The sequence below is a fragment of the Cebus imitator genome, unplaced genomic scaffold, assembly GCF_001604975.1.
Source record: "Cebus imitator isolate Cc_AM_T3 unplaced genomic scaffold, Cebus_imitator-1.0 Scaffold82, whole genome shotgun sequence".
NCBI lineage: Eukaryota > Metazoa > Chordata > Mammalia > Primates > Cebidae > Cebus > Cebus imitator.
In genome coordinates, this window is record NW_016107397.1 from 2,135,915 (window position 1) to 2,156,631 (window position 20,717).

The 20,717-nt window shown below is 50.8% G+C and overlaps 1 protein-coding gene and 1 non-coding gene across 2 annotated transcripts in view; one reads left to right on the forward strand and one right to left on the reverse strand.

Annotated features, from left to right (window-relative positions):
• CUX1 (cut like homeobox 1) overlaps positions 1 to 20,717 on the reverse strand; it is a 437,632-nt gene that overhangs the window by 50,078 nt on the left and 366,837 nt on the right. The window contains exons 11-15 of the mRNA XM_037740392.1: positions 20,029 to 20,217; positions 7,929 to 7,987; positions 3,972 to 4,020; positions 2,291 to 2,387; positions 590 to 1,261 (exon numbers count right to left, since the gene is read on the reverse strand). Of these exons, the coding sequence (XP_037596320.1) occupies positions 590 to 1,261; positions 2,291 to 2,387; positions 3,972 to 4,020; positions 7,929 to 7,987; positions 20,029 to 20,217 (1,066 nt within the window). The remainder of the gene's footprint in view (positions 1 to 589; positions 1,262 to 2,290; positions 2,388 to 3,971; positions 4,021 to 7,928; positions 7,988 to 20,028; positions 20,218 to 20,717) is intronic.
• On the forward strand, positions 3,655 to 3,792 carry LOC119472032. The gene has a single exon (XR_005201129.1). It is a non-coding gene; the product is annotated as a small nucleolar RNA SNORA48 (small nucleolar RNA).

Consider the following 20,717-nt stretch of genomic DNA (forward strand, 5'->3'; position numbering starts at 1 on the left):
AAACTTTTGTGTATTTTACTCAAGCCAAACCTGTCTTGCTCATAAGGCTACACAAATCACCTAATGGACAGTGAATGATGCAGGGAAAGTGACCACAGGACACGCCCTCTTCTGGTTGGTGGGAAGAGGGGAGGTGTCTGTGATGTGCTCTCCCTACAGAACCGGCTCTGCATGAGGATCCAGCCCAGTCAACATTGCTGCTATGGGGCTGGAAGGGTCCCAAGGGCTCCTCCCAAAAGTTAGACCAGCCCTGAAGGCCAATTGGACCCATGGCCACTAAGCATACCGAGACGCTATGCGCCACGTAGTGCAATTCCCTCCGATACGATCTACGGTGTGGAAATACTGGGTTTCCTAAGTGCGGAGTGCTGAGTGCGTTTCAAAGGTAAGATCTCCAAAATCTAACAGCCTTAACTCATGCCGGGCCACCCTTGAGCTCTGGATGTGGCAGAAGTAGAGAGAGCTTTACCTGATGTGATGCACAAATGTTCCGTCACGCACACACAGACACACACACATGCATGCACACACACGCGTGCAACTCCGTGACGGGCTCACACGCTGGCGCCACCCAACGCCAGTCTCTCACCTCTTTGTCTGCCTTGGATGCTACGGAGGGCCAGGATGTTCTGCTCATCGGAGAGGAACTGTTTCATCTTGTGAAATGGCTCCTTGCCGCGAACAGTCAGTTTATTCCATGGCTTGGGCCGGGCCAGAATCTCGCTCACGGACCCTTGAGACAGTCCCAAGACGTAATGTCCGAAAATCCGTTGTCCGATATTGTGCTTAATCAGCTGCTCTTTGACCTGCCGGGCGATTTCTGCAGTGTCCATGTCCTCGCCCTCGGAGACGCTCCCAGCACTTTCTGACTGGCTGGGGGATGGGGCCATGCCATTGACATCTGGGCTTTGTTGTAATGGACTTTGGGAAGATATGGAGTTTGTGCTGTATGGACCTGTTGAAAAAATCATGCTTGTGCTTCCGGCTTCCTGCATAGCCTTGGAGTAGAAGGACTGCATTAGCTGTCGCTGGAGAAGAGAGTTTAGTGCAAATTTTCCTGTAGAAGCCAGGGGTAGGCTGGGGCTTGCCAGGGATGAGCTGAAAAAGTCTTGACTTAACCCCGCTGGTGAGAACTGGTGTGTACCATTAGTATTGGAAGCCTGCTCCCCCGGGTTGCGGGGCAACTGAGAAGGAGGGGGGGCCGGCAAAGATCCCGGGCGCCGACCTTCAGGCTGGTCTTTACCTTTTCTCCTGGCTGACCCTACAAGGAAGGGCAAACAGAATGCATTATGGGGGATTCCAAAGGGGGAAACAAAAACCAAGACCAAAATGCAAAAGTTTGCCCCCGCAGAAGGGAAAACATAAAAAAGAGTGCAGGTTTTTTACAAGGGCCAATGAGGTGGGTTGGTTTGTTTTCCGATTCAATTTGTAAGTCAGCCAAACGAGGCTTCCCAAAACAAGCAACATGCATTCATGTTTGCGCCTTTCTTGTACGTTGCAGCCTGGAGAGTCCCCTTGACATAGATTCAAACTCCTAGCGTGACAAGGAGCCGGTGACACACACAGGGAAGAGTTGACGGGTCACAGGCCTCTTACTGGGCCTGCTGGCCCCGGCCGGAGAAGCAGCAAACACTGACATTTTAGGACCAATGGATCCGTTCGCACCTCTTGCTCGGAGGCGGATGCACCGTACTGAGCCCCCTCGATTTGGAGGCGCACACCCGTTTTGAGAATGCAATACCATCGGAGCCCGAGACACCGGTACGCGTTTTACCACCTGCCCAGACCAGAAGCACAGTCAGTGACGCCACCGTTTGTGGGATGAGCCAAGAAAGGCTAAGGATGGGGGACGCGTCCCCAGGGGAAACCTGACCAAGGAAGAAAAACCTCTACTGGACCACGCAGGCCGGGGCCGTCCCTGGAAACACCACCAGAGCGAGGCTGGGTTCCCAGTGCCCCTGGCCCCTGTGCAACACAACTAGACATAGATCAGAAAAGCCGACGCCCTCGGAGCTGTCCCTCCTGGGGTCTCCAGCCCCACTGCCCCTAACTGACCTCCGCAGAACCTCTGCGGCTGGCCCGACTCGGCATCCAGCTGTAAGCAGGGCGGGGAGGGGAAGGGAGGAGCGGTGAGGAGGAGGGTACCCAACACGCGTTAGTCAAAGGTTCTCGTCAACTGGCGCTTTTCTGGCCGTGCATCTGCCCAGACTCACGATTCACTTTTCTCTTCCTCGAACGACCCCTGGAAGTGAACCAAGCACCGCAGACGCGCGAAGCCCGGCCAACCTACCGCTCAGGTCGCTGTTGGAGATGCGCAGCGCGGCGTTCTCGGACTGCAGCGATCGGTTCTTCTCCAGCAACAGCACCTCCAGGGGCTTGGCCGCGTCCTAGACGGGGCAGAGCGGCGGGGAGGGCTCACTGCAGGGCCAGCCACCAGGCCCCGGGCCCCACCTCCCTCCATCTGTCCAAGTTCCCACCCAGCTCTCGATGTGACTCCCAAGTGGGCTACAGACAGCTGATTTCCTCGTAAGACGTTTAACACATGTGAAAAACAACTTCCCTTTAGAAAGAATGGATTCTAGTGGAACTCATTTTTCTTCTTAGACTTGCATAGGTTCTAAACAATTAATTATTCTCTCATCTGTTCCTAAACTCCAGTGACCTGAACCGCCTCATTCGGCCATAGGACTGGTTACCAAGCCACAAACCCCTGTTCAAAAGTAACTGTAAAGGGAACTTTTCTTTTTGCCAGCCACAAAGATGTTGGCTGTCTTCTGGCATCAGGAGTCAGATTCCACTTATGATGTCAATTTTATTTTATTTTATATTTTATTTTTTTGAGATGGAGTCTTGCTCTGTCACCCAGGCTGGAGTGCAGTGGCATGATCTTGGCTCACTGCAACCTCCCACCTCCTGGGTTCAAGCGATTCTCCTGCCTCAACCTCCAGAGTAGTTAGGACTACAGGCGTGTGCTAGCATGATCAGCTCATTTTTTATCTTTTTGGTAGACGTGGGGTTTTACCATGTTGGCCAGGCTAGTCTTGAACTCCTGACCTCAAGTGATTCACCAACATCAGCCTCCCAAAGTGTGGAGATTACAGGCGTGAGCCCCCGCACTTGGTCTGGGATGTCAATTTTAATCAGCCACCAGATGACTGTGGGCCCCTGTCATTCTGCTCCTGAGCCTTCTCTACTGAGGTAGCTTGTAACTAAAGTTCCTAAACCAATCCACTTTTGGCTGCTCTTTAATGCAATTAAAAAAAATAAGAGACTCACTCTGTTGCCCAGGTTGGGATAACGCAGTGGTGCAATTGTAGCTCACGATAGCCTTGAACTATGGGGCTCAAATGACCTTCCTGCCTCAGCCTCCCAAGTAGCTGGCACCACAGGCGTATGCCATGGTACTTGGCTATTTTCTTCTTTTTTATAGAGACATGGTCTTGCTATATTGCCCAGGCTGGTCTGGAACTCTTGGCCTCAAAGTAATCCTCCTGCCTTGGCCTCCGAAATTGCTGGGATTACGGGCACGAGCCACTGAGCCTGTACTTCTTAAACACAATCTGAAATTGTTTTTTATTTATGTTTAGAACCTGCTCAAGTGAAATCACAATTTTACTTCGGTTACCAGTTTGGAAAACGTTAGCTTTTCTCTTTTCTCCTCTTTTTAGTGAAAGATAATTTGCTTTTTGGCAGTGCCCATCTCCTGTTAGCCAGGGACAAAGTGATCCCTTATTCATCCCCAGCTTGGCTTTTGATCTGTGCCCATGCCTGGTTCATGCCTTGGACACATGGAAAGAAAAGGAGAGAAAAAAAGATAATTTGCTGTAACTTGGTTAAATGTTCCTGAGGTATGACTCACTGGCTGTAAGGGAGAGGCTTCGTACAAACAGTGAGATAGTGGGGCAGGCCGGGGGAACCGGCAGTGACCAGCAGCTGGACCGCTGGTGCTGACCATTGAATAAGACGCGTACCTGTGTCCCAGCGCCCTCGGATGGTGCAAACTCCATGGACTTCAGAATGCTGCAAGAGCACGACAGAGCGGTTATTTCATTTTTTTCTGACAGTCTCACCCTGTCCCCCAGGCTGGAATGCAGGGGCATGATCTCGGCTCACTGCAACCTCCACCTCCCAGGTTCAAGCGATTCTCCTGCCTCAGCCTCCCGAGTAACTGGGATTACAGGCATGTGCCATCACGCCCAGCTAATTTTTGTATTTTTGGTAGAGACAGTGTTTCATCATGTTGGCCAGGCTGGTCTCCAACTCCTGACCTCAAGTGATCCGCCCACCTCGGCCTCCCAAAGTACTGGGATTACAGGCGTGAGCCACCACACCCGGCCCAGAGAGGTTATTTTCCACTTATACTTTTGACAACAGCCACATTAATAAGCATTAACATTACAATTTCCTGCTCTCCAGGAACTGAGGAACTGTCAACTTTAACAACTTCCCTGGCAGTAATAGAATCTGATAATGTCTCTAGAATAACTATTCAACTAGCAGTTGGCTGGCAAAAGTTTCTTGCCTAGCATGTAAATCATCCCATATGGAATCACACCAGGTCTGTTCAGAGTATAATTTTAAAGTTTAATACAGACATAACATTGTTGCAAGAGGAATCTATTTGTAAAACTTAAAGGGAAGGAAAAAGTTGTAAGGAGAAGTCAGAGAGAGAGGAACCCACCAGGGCGGCCACTGCCCACACCTCACTCCTAACTGGCACCCAGCTGGGGACCAGGGGACAAAGGCAAAGAGCAACATCCTAGACTCGGATGGCTCAGAAGCGAAGCGAGGTAGGCAGATCCCCTCTGCAGCCCTAGGTTGGGGAAGGAGCGCAATGATAAAGGTGTGGCAAGAGAGAGTGACTTCTCCCTGCCTTGTTCTCACTGGCACTGAAAAGGGCCGTGCCCTGATCACCAAAGTCTCTGGGCTGCCTGAATGAGTCCCGGTCCCCAGGATTATTACTGTGTCTTGAATTCCTTTTGCTGTGGATGTCCCTTTTTTGCTGAGTTTACCAGGGAGAAGAGGGGAAGTGGGGCCACGTGGCTTCCAAGGAGTTGCAAGTGTTTCTTCGAAATACCAAGCATGGAAGAGTGAGACCCAGACCAGGCTGGCTGCACCGTGAGATTTACGACTTGCAGGTACCGAGTCAACCGGACCTTCACAGCATCCCTGCAGCCACGATATTGGCCTCTGTCCCCCTGGTGTGTGCCACCACACCCGGATAATTTTTGCTTTTTTCTTTTTGAGATGGAGTCTCACTCTATCACCAGGTTGGAGTGCAGTGGTGAGATCTCAGCTCACTATAACCTCCGATTCCCAGGTTCAAGCGATTTTGCTGCCCCAGCCTCCCAAGTAGCTGGGATTACAGGCATGCACCACCGTGCCCAGCTAATTTTTATGTTTTTAGTAGAGACGGGGTTTCACCACGTTGGCCAGAATGGTCTCAATCTCTTGACCTTATGATCCGCCCACCTTGGCCTCCCAAAGTGCTGGGATTACAGGCGTGAGCCACTGCACCTCATCCAATTTTTCCATTTTTAGTAGAGGTGGGGTTTCACCATGTTGGCCAAGCTGGTCTCGAACTCCTGACCTTAGGTGATCCGCCAGCCTCGGCCTCCCAAAGTGCTGGCATTACAGGTGTGAGCCACTGCGCCCGGCCAAAAGGGGTTTCATAAGATGGAATCCTGCCCTTTGTTTCCTATTTTCTTTAGCATTATGTAATAAAAGACCACATGTCTTTTCTTCTACACATTTTACCAGCAACCTGTTATCTGCTGGTCACCGTGGAGAATCAGAACCATTCCTGGTCCGTACTCCAGGAAATTTACAGGCCATTACAGGTAATAGGCAAGACTCCAAGTGGTCCATTAAGAGACAGAACTTGTGGGAACCCCAGCAGGAGGGATCTTGTTGTGTTGGAGACCACGTCTCAGCGTCATGATGAACAAGCATTTGAGAATGGGCCCTGAAGGGACACGGTGTCTTATGCTGCAATGCATGAGGATCTGAGGTCAGCACAGCCTGTCGCGTGGGGGTGGGAAAGTGGAACTGGGACAATGATGGGAAGGGGACGTCTGCAGGAGCTGAAGAGTGCACTTGGTTCACCGGGAAGTGAGTGGGAAGCTAGGAGCACATTTGGGCAAAGAAGCTGGCTGAGTGGGGCTTCCAGGCGTGCACATGGTGGCGGGGCTTGTCATGTGTAGATGCAAAAGAAAGGGTCAGCAGGAATGCCGTGACAAGCGGGGTAGGGGCAGCCCTGTAGTGGGGTAGGGGCAGCCTGCGGCCCAGCGGGGGATGGACAGGAGGCAGTAGACAGGTATGCGCTGCAGGCTGGAGCCGCAAGCCTTGGCTCCCAGGGAGTGAGGTGAACTTGGAGGAGGAGGCAGAAGAGGAGGAGGAAGAGGAATACTAACTCTCAGGCAGGGCGAGGCTGGGAAAGGCCTTCACAGCAGGGTTTCTCTGACTCAAAATTAGAAGGCCCAATTTCCTTTCCTTTTCTTGGAAGAGGGAAAAAGAGGGAAAGGAAGGAAAGATCGGGATAGGGTTGGCAGGTAGAGAAGGTTAACCAGGTAATGTTTAATAATAAGTTACAGAGGCTGGAACTGAGAGGGGTGTAGGGGCCGTCTGAGGAGGTGTCGGCAGAGGTTTTGCAGCTGGAGAGGGGATGAGACCGCTCAAGGGAGAGCATGGTGGGGATAGCAGATGCCAGGGAGGCTAGGGTCCCAGGCGAGAGAAGGCGGCTGGCCATGGAAGTGAGATGGTTCAAGAGGACGACCGAGGAGCTTTTCTTAGCGGAATGGAATCAACAATACAAAGAAAACCTGGTGAGTGGGTGTGGGCTCATCTTAAGAGGAGAAATGGAAAACAGCAGCGAGAAGGGGCTGATGGGACAGCAGAAGCGGGCAGGAAGGCAGGGATCCGAGGTCTAGGGCAGAGAGGGGGCAGTCTGCAGAGACAGGAGGTGGTGCCCAAGACCAGAGGCGGGGTTCCAGGTGGGGACGAAGCGAAGGGAGTCTGTCCCTGGCAGAGAGGGCTAGGGTGTCTGCAGTTAGAAGTTGCGGTAACAGTGATGAGGGCAGGGATGAACCCCCGAGGAAGCCCCAAACTAGCAGAGCACCAGCAGGGAGAAGCACAGGGGGACCCGTGGGGCCGGTCACCACGCCCTAGGCAACCTTCGTTTGCAGTGTTTAAGAGTGAAGCGAGGATGCCAGCGGGGAGCTTGGAATGGCTGCCGGTCCAGGGGGAGCTGTGTGCACACAGGGTCTGACCACAGGCTCCCGGCTGGCTAGGGAGGCCAAGGAGCCTGGAGCATGACGGATGCAGGGGACAGGTAAGGACCAGGGCCTGGGAGCTCCAGAGTGCCAAAGCGGGCTCAGGGAGAGGAGGCAGCAGTGGGGGCTGGTGGCCACGTCGGGAACTTTGAAGCCTGAGAACTGAGCATGCCATCGTTAGCCCTGAAAAGATGACAAGTTTTCAGCTACAGCCTCACAGATGGAGAATAGAGACTGGAAGATGGAGTTCCCAAGTCCCGGAGGCCAGGGCAGCGTGAGGCCATGCGCCCGCCTTCAACCCGAGAACGGTTCCCTCCTGTGCTCTGCTTCTGTGTGGGGCATTTATTGTTGCAGAACAAGGTCTTATCTGATCTCTTCTGTAAAGGCGCTATGCCCCGATTCCCTGCATTCTGGAACACTTGAACTGCACAGCTTTTAGAAAAAGTCCAAAGAATTCAGGGACAGGCCTGAGTGCAAATGTCCACAGCACTGGGTAGCCCAGGACACCATGGAGTGGCGGAGCTCTGGCTGAATTTACGGGCATCTGCTGGGCCAAAGGGCAGGGCGCCAAGGCTGCCTGTCACCGGCCTGGCATTGTTAGCAGATGGCCCTAACGCGCCCCAGCTCGTGACGGGCCACAGGGGTCTCCGTACTTACTTCAGCTCTTTCTTCACCTCTTCATAGTCAGCCTGGCCTTTGAGTTTTTCTTCCAGTTGCTGAAAACAGAGAAGAACTTGATCAGTGGCCATGTCTGACAACAGCATGACGGACCTCACGACGGCATTCACCGAATGGCCAGCTGTGCCTGCGAGGGGAAGCCAGCCCTTGCGAATGGCAGTCGACAGTGCTGGGGACATCTTTTGTCCTTCACGCTCCTGGCCTGCCCAGTGTCAGTGCATACCCAGGTACGGCAGTGCCCATAAGGTTGCTGTAAGGTTGTAATGTATAACTTAGCCAAACAGAATGAAGGCTGGGTGTGGTGACTCACGCCTGTAATTCCAGCACTATGGGAGGCTGAAGTGGGACTGCCTGAGCCCAGGAGTTTGAAATCAGCCTGGGCAACATGGTGAGGCCCCATCTCCACAAAAAATAAAAAAATTAGCCACGTTGGTACATGCCTGTAGTCCCAGCTACTTGGAAGGCTGAGGTGGGAGGATCGCTTGAGCCCAGGAGTTGGAGGCTGCAGTGAGCTATGATTGTGTCGCTGCACTCCAGCCTGGGTGACAGAGTGAGGAGTGGAGACCCTGCCTCTTAAAAGAAAAAATAAAAAAAATAAAAAAGCACCCTCCACCCTGAAAGAAAAAAAAAAAACAAAACAGAAGGAAGAATCTTTGCAGAGGAGGAAAGGTCCACTTCGTAGGAGGCACCATGAAACAGCAAACAGAAGGAGGAGAGGCTTTCCTGGTGTCTGAAGAGCAGCGTGTGGTTTTAAACAAAATATGTTAGACTGAGGGACTCATCTGGCTGGTTGTCAACACCTTTGGGGGGACCCCCGCTAACGAGAGACACAGCCCTTCTGTGTTGAGAGTCGGCATCAAATAGGCATCAGGGCAAACGCCTTTGCACTCCTGAACCCCAGGATGCTGGGATTTAGGACTAGGGGCCTATTCAGCTGGGTGCTTGGTGGTTTCCCTGACAGCCAGCTGGTCTTGGTCCTGCAGGGAGGACTCTGCCTAAGAGATGCTGCTCCCTCTCAGGGGCCTAGGAGAGTGATGGCACATTTCCAAAGTACGGTGATGCTCTAGTGGGTTCCAGAAAGGTCTGTGAGCCCACTGGGGATTGACGTGGCTGGTTTTTTTTTTTTTTTTGTGGAGATGGACCCTCACTCTGTCGCCCAGGTGGGAGTGCATTAGTAGCGTGATCTTAGCTTGGCTCACTGCAACCTCCGCCTCCCAAGTTCAAGCAATTCTCCTGCCTCAGCCTCCCCAGTAGCAGGGATTACAGGCACACAGCACCACTCCTGGCTAATTTTTTTTTGCATTTTGAGTAGAGACGGGGTTTCACCATGTTGGCCAGGATGGTCTCGAACTCCTGGCCTCAGGTGATCCGCCGGCCTCAGCCTCCCAAAGTGTTGGGATTACAGGTGTGAGCCACCGCACCCAGGCTGATGTGACTGTTTCTGCCCACAGCTCTGCAGGGCTTTCTTGCTAGCAGAGCCATTGCTATGGGGTGGTCCGTAGGGGGTGCTTTCTTCTCTGAAGGTGTTTTTGGACTAGTTTGCTTTTGATCTTTCCTAAAGGTAGCTCCTAGGAGGAAATGAAGCAACTCCACATAAAACAAGAACATGGAGGGGCAGTGCTGGGAGGGTGCTCTGGCCATTCCGCATGTTTCCAAGCTAGAGGTGAACAAATGTCATTCTTGTCCTTCTTCTTCTTCTTCTTTTTTTTTTTTTTTAAGAGAAAGGGTGTTGCTCTGTCACCCAGGCTGGACTGCAGTGGTGCGATCATAGCTCACTGCAGCCTCCAACTCCTGGGCTCAAGCGATCCTGCTGCTCTAGCCTCTTGAGTAGCTGGGACTACAGATGCACATCACCATGCCTGGCTACTCTTTATTTTTATTTTTTATTTTTTAGAGATGGGGTCTTCCTATGTTGCCCAGACTGGCCTCAGACTCCTGAGCTCAAGTGATTCTTCCACTTCAGCTTTCCCAAGTGTTGGAATTACAGGCATGAGCCACCATGCCCAGCTGTAGGTGCCCCTTCAGGTTCTCCTTGACAGGCCATGGCTAACACCACTGTTTACAGTCAACTGAGAACATTCTAGACTTTGGGGAGGAGATGGTGCCATCCAAATCCTAACCTGTCTGCTGTTTACAAATTAATCACTAATTAGTTAATAATTAGTGATTAATTATTCAATAATAATTAGAGATGAGGTTTCATCATGTTGGCCAGGCTGGTCTCGAACTCCTGACCTTGGGTGATCTGCTTTCCTCAGCCTCCTGAAGTGCTGGGATTACAGGCTTGAGCCACTGTGCCTGGCCTAAGTCCCTAAGATTCTAATGGAACATACAGAGAAAGCAGGGGAAATGACTGAAGTTCAGTAATGGTGCTGGGACATTTGGTTTTCCATATGAAAAATATGCAAAAATAAAAATATATATACTATCTAGGTTTGTGCAAGCACACATTATTAATAACTAATTAACTAAAACTCCCGGGCTCAAGCAATCCTCCCGTTTTGGCCTCTCAAAGCGCTGGGCTTCCAGTTGCCCAGCCTTCATTGGGCTCGTCTTTTTCTGTTGCCTTTGTTGGCGATTTCTCGTGTGTGCCTTTCCCACTGCATGAATTGCTCTGCCCTAACTCCTTTTGAAAGCCTCCTGCCAAATTTGTATATTATAATGGTTTTCTCAGTCCTAATAAACAGGAGGTAGAAGGCACTCATTTTTCTACAAAAGATTCTCAGAAGGTGCTTGTCAAGAAGTTATTACTTCATTCTCTTCCCTATCATCACATAGCAGGAAGTACTCAGGTACTGGTGCTCCCTTGCAGGACATTATTCAGTGTCTCTGGGATCCAAAATGCACGTCAGACAGTCACGATCACCGAGGCTGGACACAGAACACACATAAACATGGTCATATCCAGAGAACAAGAGACAGCTGGGAATAAGGCAGAGAGAAGGAGGAGCACGCGGAGGACCTCACAGCCTGGCATGGCACAGACCAAGAAGGCTGACGGGCTGAGCCTGGAGCCTGAGTCTGTCACTTACAAGCTGGGTGCCTATGAACAAGTTAATAAACTTCTCATCTGTAAAATGGGAATAACGGCAATTACTAAAGGGTTTGCACGCAGCAAAGAACCAGTGCAGATGTTGACAACTCTGGGCACTCGATAGTGGGACTCTTTTTTTTTTTTTTTTGAGAAGGAGTATTGATCTGTTACCTAAGCTGGAGTGCAGTGGTGCAATCCCAGCTCACTGCAACCTCTGCCTCTCAGGTTCAAGCAACTCTCCTGCCCCTGCCTCCCACGTAGCTGGGATTACAGGTGTCCGCCACCATGCCCAGCTAATTTTTGTATTTTTTTTTTTTTTTGAGACGGAGTTTCGCTCTTGTTACCCAGGCTGGAGTGCAATGGCGCGATCTCGGCTCACCGCAACCTCCGCCTCCTGGGTTCAGGCAATTCTCCTGCCTCAGCCTCCTGAGTAGCTGGGATTACAGGCACGCGCCACCATGCCCGGCTAATTTTTTGTAGTTTTAGTAGAGACGGGGTTTCACCGTGTTGACCAGGATGGTCTCGATCTCTTGACCTCGTGATCCACCCGCCTCGGCCTCCCAAAGTGCTGGGATTACAGGCGTGAGCCACCGCGCCCGGCCCCTAATTTTTGTATTTTTAGTAGAGATGAGGTTTCACAATGCTGGCCAGGCTGGTCTTGAACTCCCGACATTAGGTGATCCACTTACCTGGGCCTCCCAAAGTGCTGGGATTACAGGCTTGAGCCACCGTGCCTGGCCTAAGTCCCATAAGATTCTAATGGAACATACAGAGAAAGCTGATGTACGGTCCTTTATAAAGGCACTGCGGATGCAGCAGGGGAAATGGCTGTTCAGTAACGGTGCTGGGACATTTGGTTTTCCATATGAAAAATATGCATAAATAAAAATACATCTACTATCTAGGTTTGTGCAAGTACACACTCTGATGTTTGCACAACAACGCATTCACCTAATGACGCATTTCTCAGAACGCAGCCTCACTGTTAGGTGACGCACAACTGTATTTTAGTTGGACGTGGGGTTTTTACTGAGAGCTAAACAGCTTCCACTGAGAGTTCTGCCATCTACCTGTGGGGCTGTTTAATCAGGAAGTCCCCAAGATCTCTTCTGTAAACCTGAGATGACATTTCCTGTCTTGGGCAGACGAGCTGGATGGAGCCTGGGGGAAGCTGCCTGATGACGCTTGTCCCAGCTGGCGGAGCGCCTGTAACCCGGTCCTATGGAAATCTCTGTTCCAGTGGCCCTGCTGTGAGAGCCACATCTCAGAACCTGCAGGCGCAGGGTTCCCATTGGCCTCCGATGCAGGAAATGCCCAGTGTGGAAAAAAGACCAACTGTCCTCAGCACGGTTCTTTGATCAGAAACTCCTTTTTGGGTTCCTAGAAAGCCTGGTTTCAGAGACTCCGACCCTGGGACGGGCGACAGGCACGGCAGTTTCTCAGCGTCTCTGAGGACGCACGCCTCCCGCTCAGGTTGCGCTACCGCTGGCCGCGTGGTATGCTGAACCTGCACTTAGTCCTAGCATTTCATACGCTACCTGGTTTCGTGACTGCAAAACTTCTGCAGATGTGTTTGACTACCCAAAGAAAGAAAAAAATCTCAGGGATCCTTCAGTGTGGATCTTGACAGAACTGAGGCCAGCCCCACCTGCCTGCAGGGAGGAAGGGGGACTCCAGAGAGGCCAGGATAAGCCAGGGACTCCCTGCAAAACCTGGGCTCCAGAGTCCAACAGATCCTGACTCTGTCCCGTACTTGCAGGGTGAACCTAGTTAAGACTCAACAACTTGGGTCGGGTGTGATAGCTCTCTTGAGCACAAGAATTCAAGACAAGCAGGACAATATAGCAAGACCCCATCTCTACCAAAAACAAAAAAAATCAAAACATTAGCTGGGCGTGTTAGCATGTGCCTGTAGTCCCAGCTACTCAGGAGGCTGAGGCAGGAGGATCACTTGAGTCTGGGAGGTGGAGGCTGCAGTGAGCCATGACTGTGCCATTGCACCCCAGGCAGCACAGTGAAAGGATTTGTATTTGAAAAACAAATACATAAACCCAGGCTTGACTTCTCTAAGCCTCAGTTTCTTTATCTATAAAATGGGGATCATGTTCATATGTTACAGCACTTTGGTGAGGATTAAATAAAGTATTGGGTACTTAGAGCTTAGTACAGTGCTGGGCACATGGTCAAGTGCTCTGTAAATGGTGGTTAGTACTGTTACTGCCCTTGTTACTACAGTTACTGCATCCCTGCTAGGTGGGGTTGAATCTGGCTAAATTGGATCTGAAGAGAGTCTCTGGTTCTGTATCTCCAGGGGCTCTGTTCGCAAAGGTCTCCAGATCTCAGCCTGTCACCTCCCAGCGTTCCTGCTTTTCTGCGGCAGGGCCAGAGAGAAAGAGCACATGTGCTCTGGAGTGGTTCCCGCTGTCGAGGGCATGTCCAAGGCTGTGGAAAGAGAACCTGGGAACTGGTCACCTTCCTGAAAAATGCACTTGTCTGGCCAGGTGTGGTGGCTCACGCCTGGAATCCCAGCACTTTGGGAGGCCAACGCAGGAGGATTGCTTGAGCCTAGGAGTTCAAGATGAACAGGGGCAATACAGAAAGGTCCTGTGTCTACAAAAATTTAAAAATCAGCTGGGCGTGCTAGTGCACACCTGTAGTCCCAGCTAATTGGGAGGATGACTTGAGCCCTGGAGGTCAAGGCTGCGGTAAGTTATTATCACGCCACTGCACTCCATCCTGGGGCAAGATCCTGTCTTTTAAAATAAAATACGTGGGCTTTACACAGAGAGGTGAGAAAAGGCCAAGTGTCAGAGACCTGGCTGCCAACCTGTTCCCGCCCCACGTTGACTATGACCTTGGATGACCTTAGCCTGTTCGGGCACTGCATTCCTCATCTGAAGAAAGGTGAGATTCAGAACGAATATGGGTTTTCAAAGGACAGTGGTGAGATGTAGCATCATCAAATGCCAATCAAACACGTCTGTTGTAATAATACAATGGAAAAGATACACGGAGCCCACACGGCTCCAGGAACCTCACTGATGCTGCCCAGCTGGGTCCAGAAGTGCCAGAAGAATTATCTGTTTGAAATTCTTAAAAGCCTGGCTAAGATTTAAATGATAAGGAACTTTAATCTACAATGCCAACTATTTTGGCATTAGCAAATTAAGTGTCCACTCTATAGACGATGTCTGTCTACTGCAGGGTATGGTGGTTCACGCCTGCAACCCCGGCACCTCGGGAGACTGAGGTGGGAGGGTCACTTGAGCCCAGGAGTTCAACATCAGCCTGGGCAACATAGCGAGACCCCATCTCTACAAAAGATATAAAAATTAGACGGGTATGGGGGTGGGGACCTGTAATCCCAGCTACTCGGGAGGCTGAGGCAGAAGAATCACTTGAACCCAGGAGGTGGAGGTTGTGGTGAGCTGAGATCCCTCCACTGCACTCCAGCATGGGAGACAGAGCAAGACTGTGTCTCAAAAAAAAAAAGAGAGAGAGAGAAAGAGAGATGGGATCTCACTACATTGGCCAGGTTGGTCTGGAACTCCTGGGCTCCAGTGATCTTCCCATCTGAGAATGCAAGATGAAAAGAGAGACCCCCAAAGCCAGAGGGTGTGGGGAGATAAACGGTTTTATATTACCTCTTTTATACCATGTCAGTGCCCGGAGGGACACAGCATCATCCCATAGTGTCTCTGTGGGACCCATCAGAACCTCAGGTGGTGGGGTGAGGGGGGAGAAATGTCAGCAGTTGGGAAAAAAAGACCCCTAGGTGACTCTAATGCATGTGCCCACCTACCCAGTGGGAAGTACTGATCTTTTTTTTTGAGACAGAGTCTCACTCTGTCGCCCAGGTTGGAGTGCAGTGGCACAATCTCGGCTCACTGCAACCTTTGCCTCCCAGGTTCAAGCAATTCTCCTGCCTCAGCCTTCTGAGTAGCTGAGACTACAGGTGCACACCAGCAAGCTGGGCTAATTTTTATATTTTTAGTAGAGACAGGTTTTCACCATCTTGGCTAGGCTGGTCTCAAACTCCCGACCTCGTGATCCGCCCACCTCGGCCTCCCAAGGTGTTGGGATTATAGGCGTGAGCCACCGCCGATAGCTGGGAAGCACTGATCTTTAAAGCATCTTTAGAAAAATCTAATTTCTCCTTCTGGGAGATTGGGGTTCTTTTAGTTAGCCTTTCTTACAAATACCCATTTCAAATCGAACCTATTGGTAGCACTATTTTCTATGCTGTAGCAAGTACAGTGCAGCTGACTGGCTAATTATACTGCCTCTGTGTTAAGGCGTTCCAACAGAAGACCACAGAACAGAGAGTTATCAAAAAGCAGCCTTGTCACGGCGGTTGGGTATTTTATTAATTGCAAAAACAGAGTTCTCTTTTACAAGTGGCCCTGTGTTTAAGCACTTGTCGGATTAGGCAGGAGGAAACATCTCCCACTTCTGAGGCTGTTTCCATGCCTAATTAAAGGTTCGAGGATGTCCCCAACACATGTGGATAGCGGGGTGCTATCAGCAGATGGACGTATCTATATAACTGGCAACCTATGGATTGAACACCCAATTTGCTAATGTTAAAATAGTTGGCATTGTAGATTAAAGTCTGTTATTGTTTAAATCTTAGCCAGACTTTTAAGAACTTCGGAGAGATAATCCTTCTGGCACTTCAGGACCCACCTGGGGAGCACCAGCTAGGCTCCTGGAGCCGTGTGGGCTCCGTGTGTCTTTTCCCTCGTATTATTAAATCGTATTTGCTTGAAAAAGCAGAGCCCTAGAAAGGACAGGCTGGAAGACCTGCAGCTGCCTGGGATCCTTGTGAAATGACAAATGAAATCCGAGGGAAGAGAAGACATCTCGGTGGCAGAAAGATGGAGGATTTCAATGGGTTAGAGAAAGAAAACCAATTCGTCAGTCCCCCAGTATATCCGACTACAGAGAGCATCATTGGAAAGTGCGGGTGGAAAGAATTCAATGGACTCAAGACAAAAAGATTCTGCCCAATAAGCCTTCTGCTTATGGGAAATGCCCTCTCCCCAAGTGGACTGTCACCAAACACCCTGGCACATGTCTCAAAGATCAAGGACCCACGGCCAAGTGTTCAGGGTAAAACCACCCACAGCTCCAAACAGCTCAGCTCAGAGCTGGGAGCTTGGCGCCTCCTCTCCCAAACAGCAGCCTAATTCAAGGTCCCATCATGCATCGCAGGGTCCCCCATAAGAGAGGAAAGAGCAGAGGGGGACAAGAAGAAAGAAAGAGAGCCTCCCCTTGGTAAGTGAAGGTGAATCCTTTGAGTAGCCAGGACTGCGGGGTCAAGGCTCCCCATGGTGAGAGCATCAGGTCACCAATTTGCCAAATCTCATTCATAAAAACATTTTCCCAATAACTGTACTCCTTTAGGTGATACTTGAGACTATAGATTAGGAAAAAGAAAAAGCCCTCAGAAAGTATCTCATTCAATTAACCTTATTCCTTTGGGGTAGGAGGAAACCCTGCTTTGGGGAAGTCAAGTGCTTTCTGCATGTGGATTTGATATCAGCGAAATCTGCACTCCTGGCAACCAGGAGTTAAGATAATTAAAATCAGAAGTCTTGTTACTAGAGGATATGTTTTGATTATTAGATCAGATGAAGATAAGGTAGCAACGATTTGGGAAGAAGTATTGCCGAATTGTTTCATTAACTGCACAGTATTAAACAATTCCCCCAAGATACGGATAACGAACATTAATTTGCAAAACCGCGCTTCCTTTTTTTGTGAAGGCAAACATTGAAATCTTAACTGATTTGGAAGAAATTGTTCTATAATAAAAAATGTGAGGTCTATAGCCTTGCTCTCTTGTAGCCAGCGTGTATCTGAGTCACGCCCTTTTAACTCGACAATGGAGAGAAAGGGAAATTATCTCATAATGATGCCGTTGCTGAGGTCAGAAATTGCTATAACATGAGAAAATGAGATTAAATCTAGAAATAAAAACCGAATCCTGGTACTCACTGGGCAAGCTGATGAGAGAGGAAGAAATGGTGGCGACGAAATAAATGACCTGGCTTGCAGTGGCTCACGCCTGTAATCCCAGCACTTTGGGAGGCTGAGGCGGGTGGATCACCTAAGGTTGGGAGTTTGAGACCAGCCTGACCAACACGGAGAAACCCCATGTTTACTAAAAATACAAAATTAGCCAGGCATGGTGGTACATGCCTGTAATCCCAGCTACTTGGGGGGCTGAGGCAGGAGAATCACTTGCACCCGGGAGGCGGAGGTTGCAGTGAGCCGAGATCGTACCACTGCACTCCAGTCTAAGAGACAGAGCAAGACTCCGTCTCAAAAATAAATAAATACATGACCTGGATGAGGACAGATGGAACCAGATTCCAGCCATCTCCCCATAGTCAGCAGGACTGTCTCCTCAGAGGGACCCAGCTCTGAGCAGTTTCTCACTGAGTGGGTGAAATTCACCCCAAAGAGGCAGAAGGGAGGAGTGAGGGTGGGTCGTGTGAGCCATCAGCATCAGCAACAGATCTGCTGGAAAGAGAATGCCTCTTAGCTTAGAAGGTCGGATGTGACTTCCACGGACCTGGGGTTTTATTTGGCTTGAGCACTAGAAGTGCCCGAGTCCCAGTGCACCAGGTAAACCTGCGGGGGTATCCTCAGAAAGCCGGGATGCCCAGCAAGACTCAGAGTGGGGTGCAGCGGCTCATGCCTGCAATCCCAGCGCTTTGGGAGGCTGAGGCGGGCGGATCACTTGACGTTAGAAGTTCAGATCAGCTTAGGCAACATGGTGAAATCGTGTCTCTATCAAAAATACAAAAATTAGCCTGTCGTGGTGGAATGTGCCTGTAGTCCCAGCTACGCAGGAGGCTTAGATGAGAGGCTGGTTGCAACCTGGGAGGCAGAGGTTGTAGCGAGCCGAGGCTACGCCACTGCACTCCAGTCTGAGCGACAAGAGTGAAAATGTGTCAAACAGAAAGAAAGCAAGCAAAACTCAAAACGGACCTAACTACATTCTAGGACTACTTCATACCAGAAAAAGTTTTCTTTAAATTTTCACAATGAACGCTGATGCACTTTATTCATACAATGTATATACCTTACAGTCAGTCAGTTACTCACTCGCCCACCCAACATGGAAGGACGGGGTTGGGGAAGGAATGGACCTGAATGGGCTGCCCTCGGACAGAGCGGGGAACCCCCAGCCTGGGGCTGAGGCCTTGCCCTAAAGGTCCTGCCTTCTACGGTGTCAAGACAGGACTCCGAGAGTCTCCCCTGGCTGTGAAGCCTGTGAATTGAGGGTCCCAGGACCCTCTTCAAATTACATTTGCTTCAACAGAGCATAAATACCTAAAGTGAAATCATTACTTTTTTTTTTTTTACTTTCTTCCCCTTGATAATGCAGTAAAATCATTACTTTTTAATATGTGGAAAGGTTCTGGGTTCTGAGTCTGGGATACAAATTTATGCAGAAGCCCAAGAGTACCTGGTGGGAGGGAGCCTGAGTGTCTGGCTCCCTGGACTGAAGTGGCACTGGGTTTGGGGCCACTGAGGGAAAACATGCTTGTTGCCTTAGAAGGTCAGATGTGGCTTCCACAGACCTCTGGGGTTTCAACTGGCTTACTCACGGCTGGAGCTCTAGCGCACCAGGTCCTCCTGCAGGGGTATACTCAGAAAGCCGGGCTGCCCTGCAAAGCCCAGTTAAAGAGTCGGGCGCAGCGACTCATGCCTGTCATCCCAGCACTTTGGGAGGCTGAGGCAGGTGGGTCACTTGAGGTCAGCAGTTCGAGACCAGCTTGGGCATCATGGTGAAATCCTGTCTCTACCAAAAAACCAAAAATGAGCCGGGTGCAATGGTATGTGCCTGTAGTCCCAGCTACTCAGAAGGCTGAGGTGAAAGGATTGCTTGGGCCTGGGAGGCGGACGTTGCAGTGAGTAGAGATCGCACCACTGCACTCCAGTCGGGGCGACAGAGTGAGACCCTGTCTCAGAAAAAATCCAAAACAAAAGCCGAAACAAAAATTGGGTAAAAGGACTACCTGTGTAGATGACCTCTGACGAACACTCTGAACCTCACGTAAGAAAGTCCACATAATGTCCAGGCTGAGGACCAGATTCCCAGTCTTGGGAGATCTCAGGTAGTGATGCAGTACACTGGACAGACTCTACCAGATGGGCCTTTCCACTGACTGCCAGGAGACACGTGTGCTTCACACAGGCATGGCCCGTCAAGGGGGAAATGCTGGCCGGGTGCAGTGGCTCACGCCTGTAATCTAGCAATTTGGGAGACTAAGGTGAGTGGATCATTTGAGGCCAAGACTTTGAGACCGGCCTGGGCAACATGGTGAAATCCCATCACCACTAAAAATAAAAGGCCGGGGGTGGTGGCTCACACCTGCAATCCCAGCACTTTGGGAGGCTGAGGTGGGTGGATCACCTGAGGTCAGGAGTTCAAGACTAGTCTGACCAATGTGGTGAAACCCTGTCTCTACTAAAAATACAAATACTAGCTGGGCGTGGTGGCCCATGCCTGGAGTCTCAGCTACTTGGGAGGCTGAGGCAGGAGAATCGCTTGAACCCGGGAGGTGGATGGAGGTTACTGTGAGCCAAGATCGCACCATTGCACTCCAGCTTGGGCGACAAGAGTAAAACTCCGTCTCAAAACAAACAAACAAAAAATTAACCAGGTGTTGTGGTGCACGCCTGTGATTCCAGCTATGTGGCAGGCTGAGGCAGGAGAATCGCTTGAATCTGGGAGGCGGAGGCTGCAGTGAGTGGAGTTCGCACCACTACACTCCAGCCTGGGCGACAGAGTGGGATTCCGTCTCAAAAAAAAAAAAAGAGGGAAATTCGGTCTACACCAGGGCTGATGGCAGGGTTCAATATCCAGTCTCCCTGCCGTGGACTCCAGGACTCTGCTTGGAGCTACTTTACAAGAGGTTCAAGTCCAGGAAGGCAGAGGGTGTGTGCGTGTGCGTGTGCGTGTGCGTGTGCGTGTCCAGCCACCCGTCCTGCTCCCTCGGGCCACCCCCAGCCCCGAGGCACCCTTACTTTGAGTGTGCTGTTCTTGGCGCTCAGTTGCTGCTCGAGCTGTGAGATCTGGCTGGCCGAGTTCTCCCGCAGTTTGGTGAGGCCGGCCTGGAGTCTCTGCACGTCCTCCACCAGCTGTGCGATCTCCCGCTCCTTGGCGGCCAACTCAACTTCTAGGCTGGAGCGGGTCAGCACCTCTATGGCCTGCTCCTGGGGAGGAGAAATGAGATGACAGAACTGCACTGGCCATAAGGCAGAAGCGGCACAGACCTCAGGGTGTGGATGGTGATGGCATGATGCCGCTTCTGGCCTTTGCTTGGACTTCCCCATGCCACCTTCCACCCCCCCGTGGTTAGCTGCCACCTGGATTCATTCACTGGACAAGTATGTACTGGGTGCCCACCATGTACAAAGTACATAGCAGTGAATCAAAGGACAAAAGTCCAGGATTACACACCTGTAATCCCAGCACTTTGGGAGGCCAAGGTGGGTGGATCACCTGACGTCAGGAGTTCGAGATCAGCCTGGACAACATGGCGAAACCCATCTCTATTAAAACGCAAAAAATTAGCTGGGCTAATTACAGGCATGTGGTAATGCACACCTGTAATCCCAGCTACTCGGGAGGCTGAGGCAGGAGAATCGCTAGGACCCAAGAGGTGGAGGTTGCAGTGAGCCGAGATCGCACCACTGCAGCCTGGGCAAGAGTT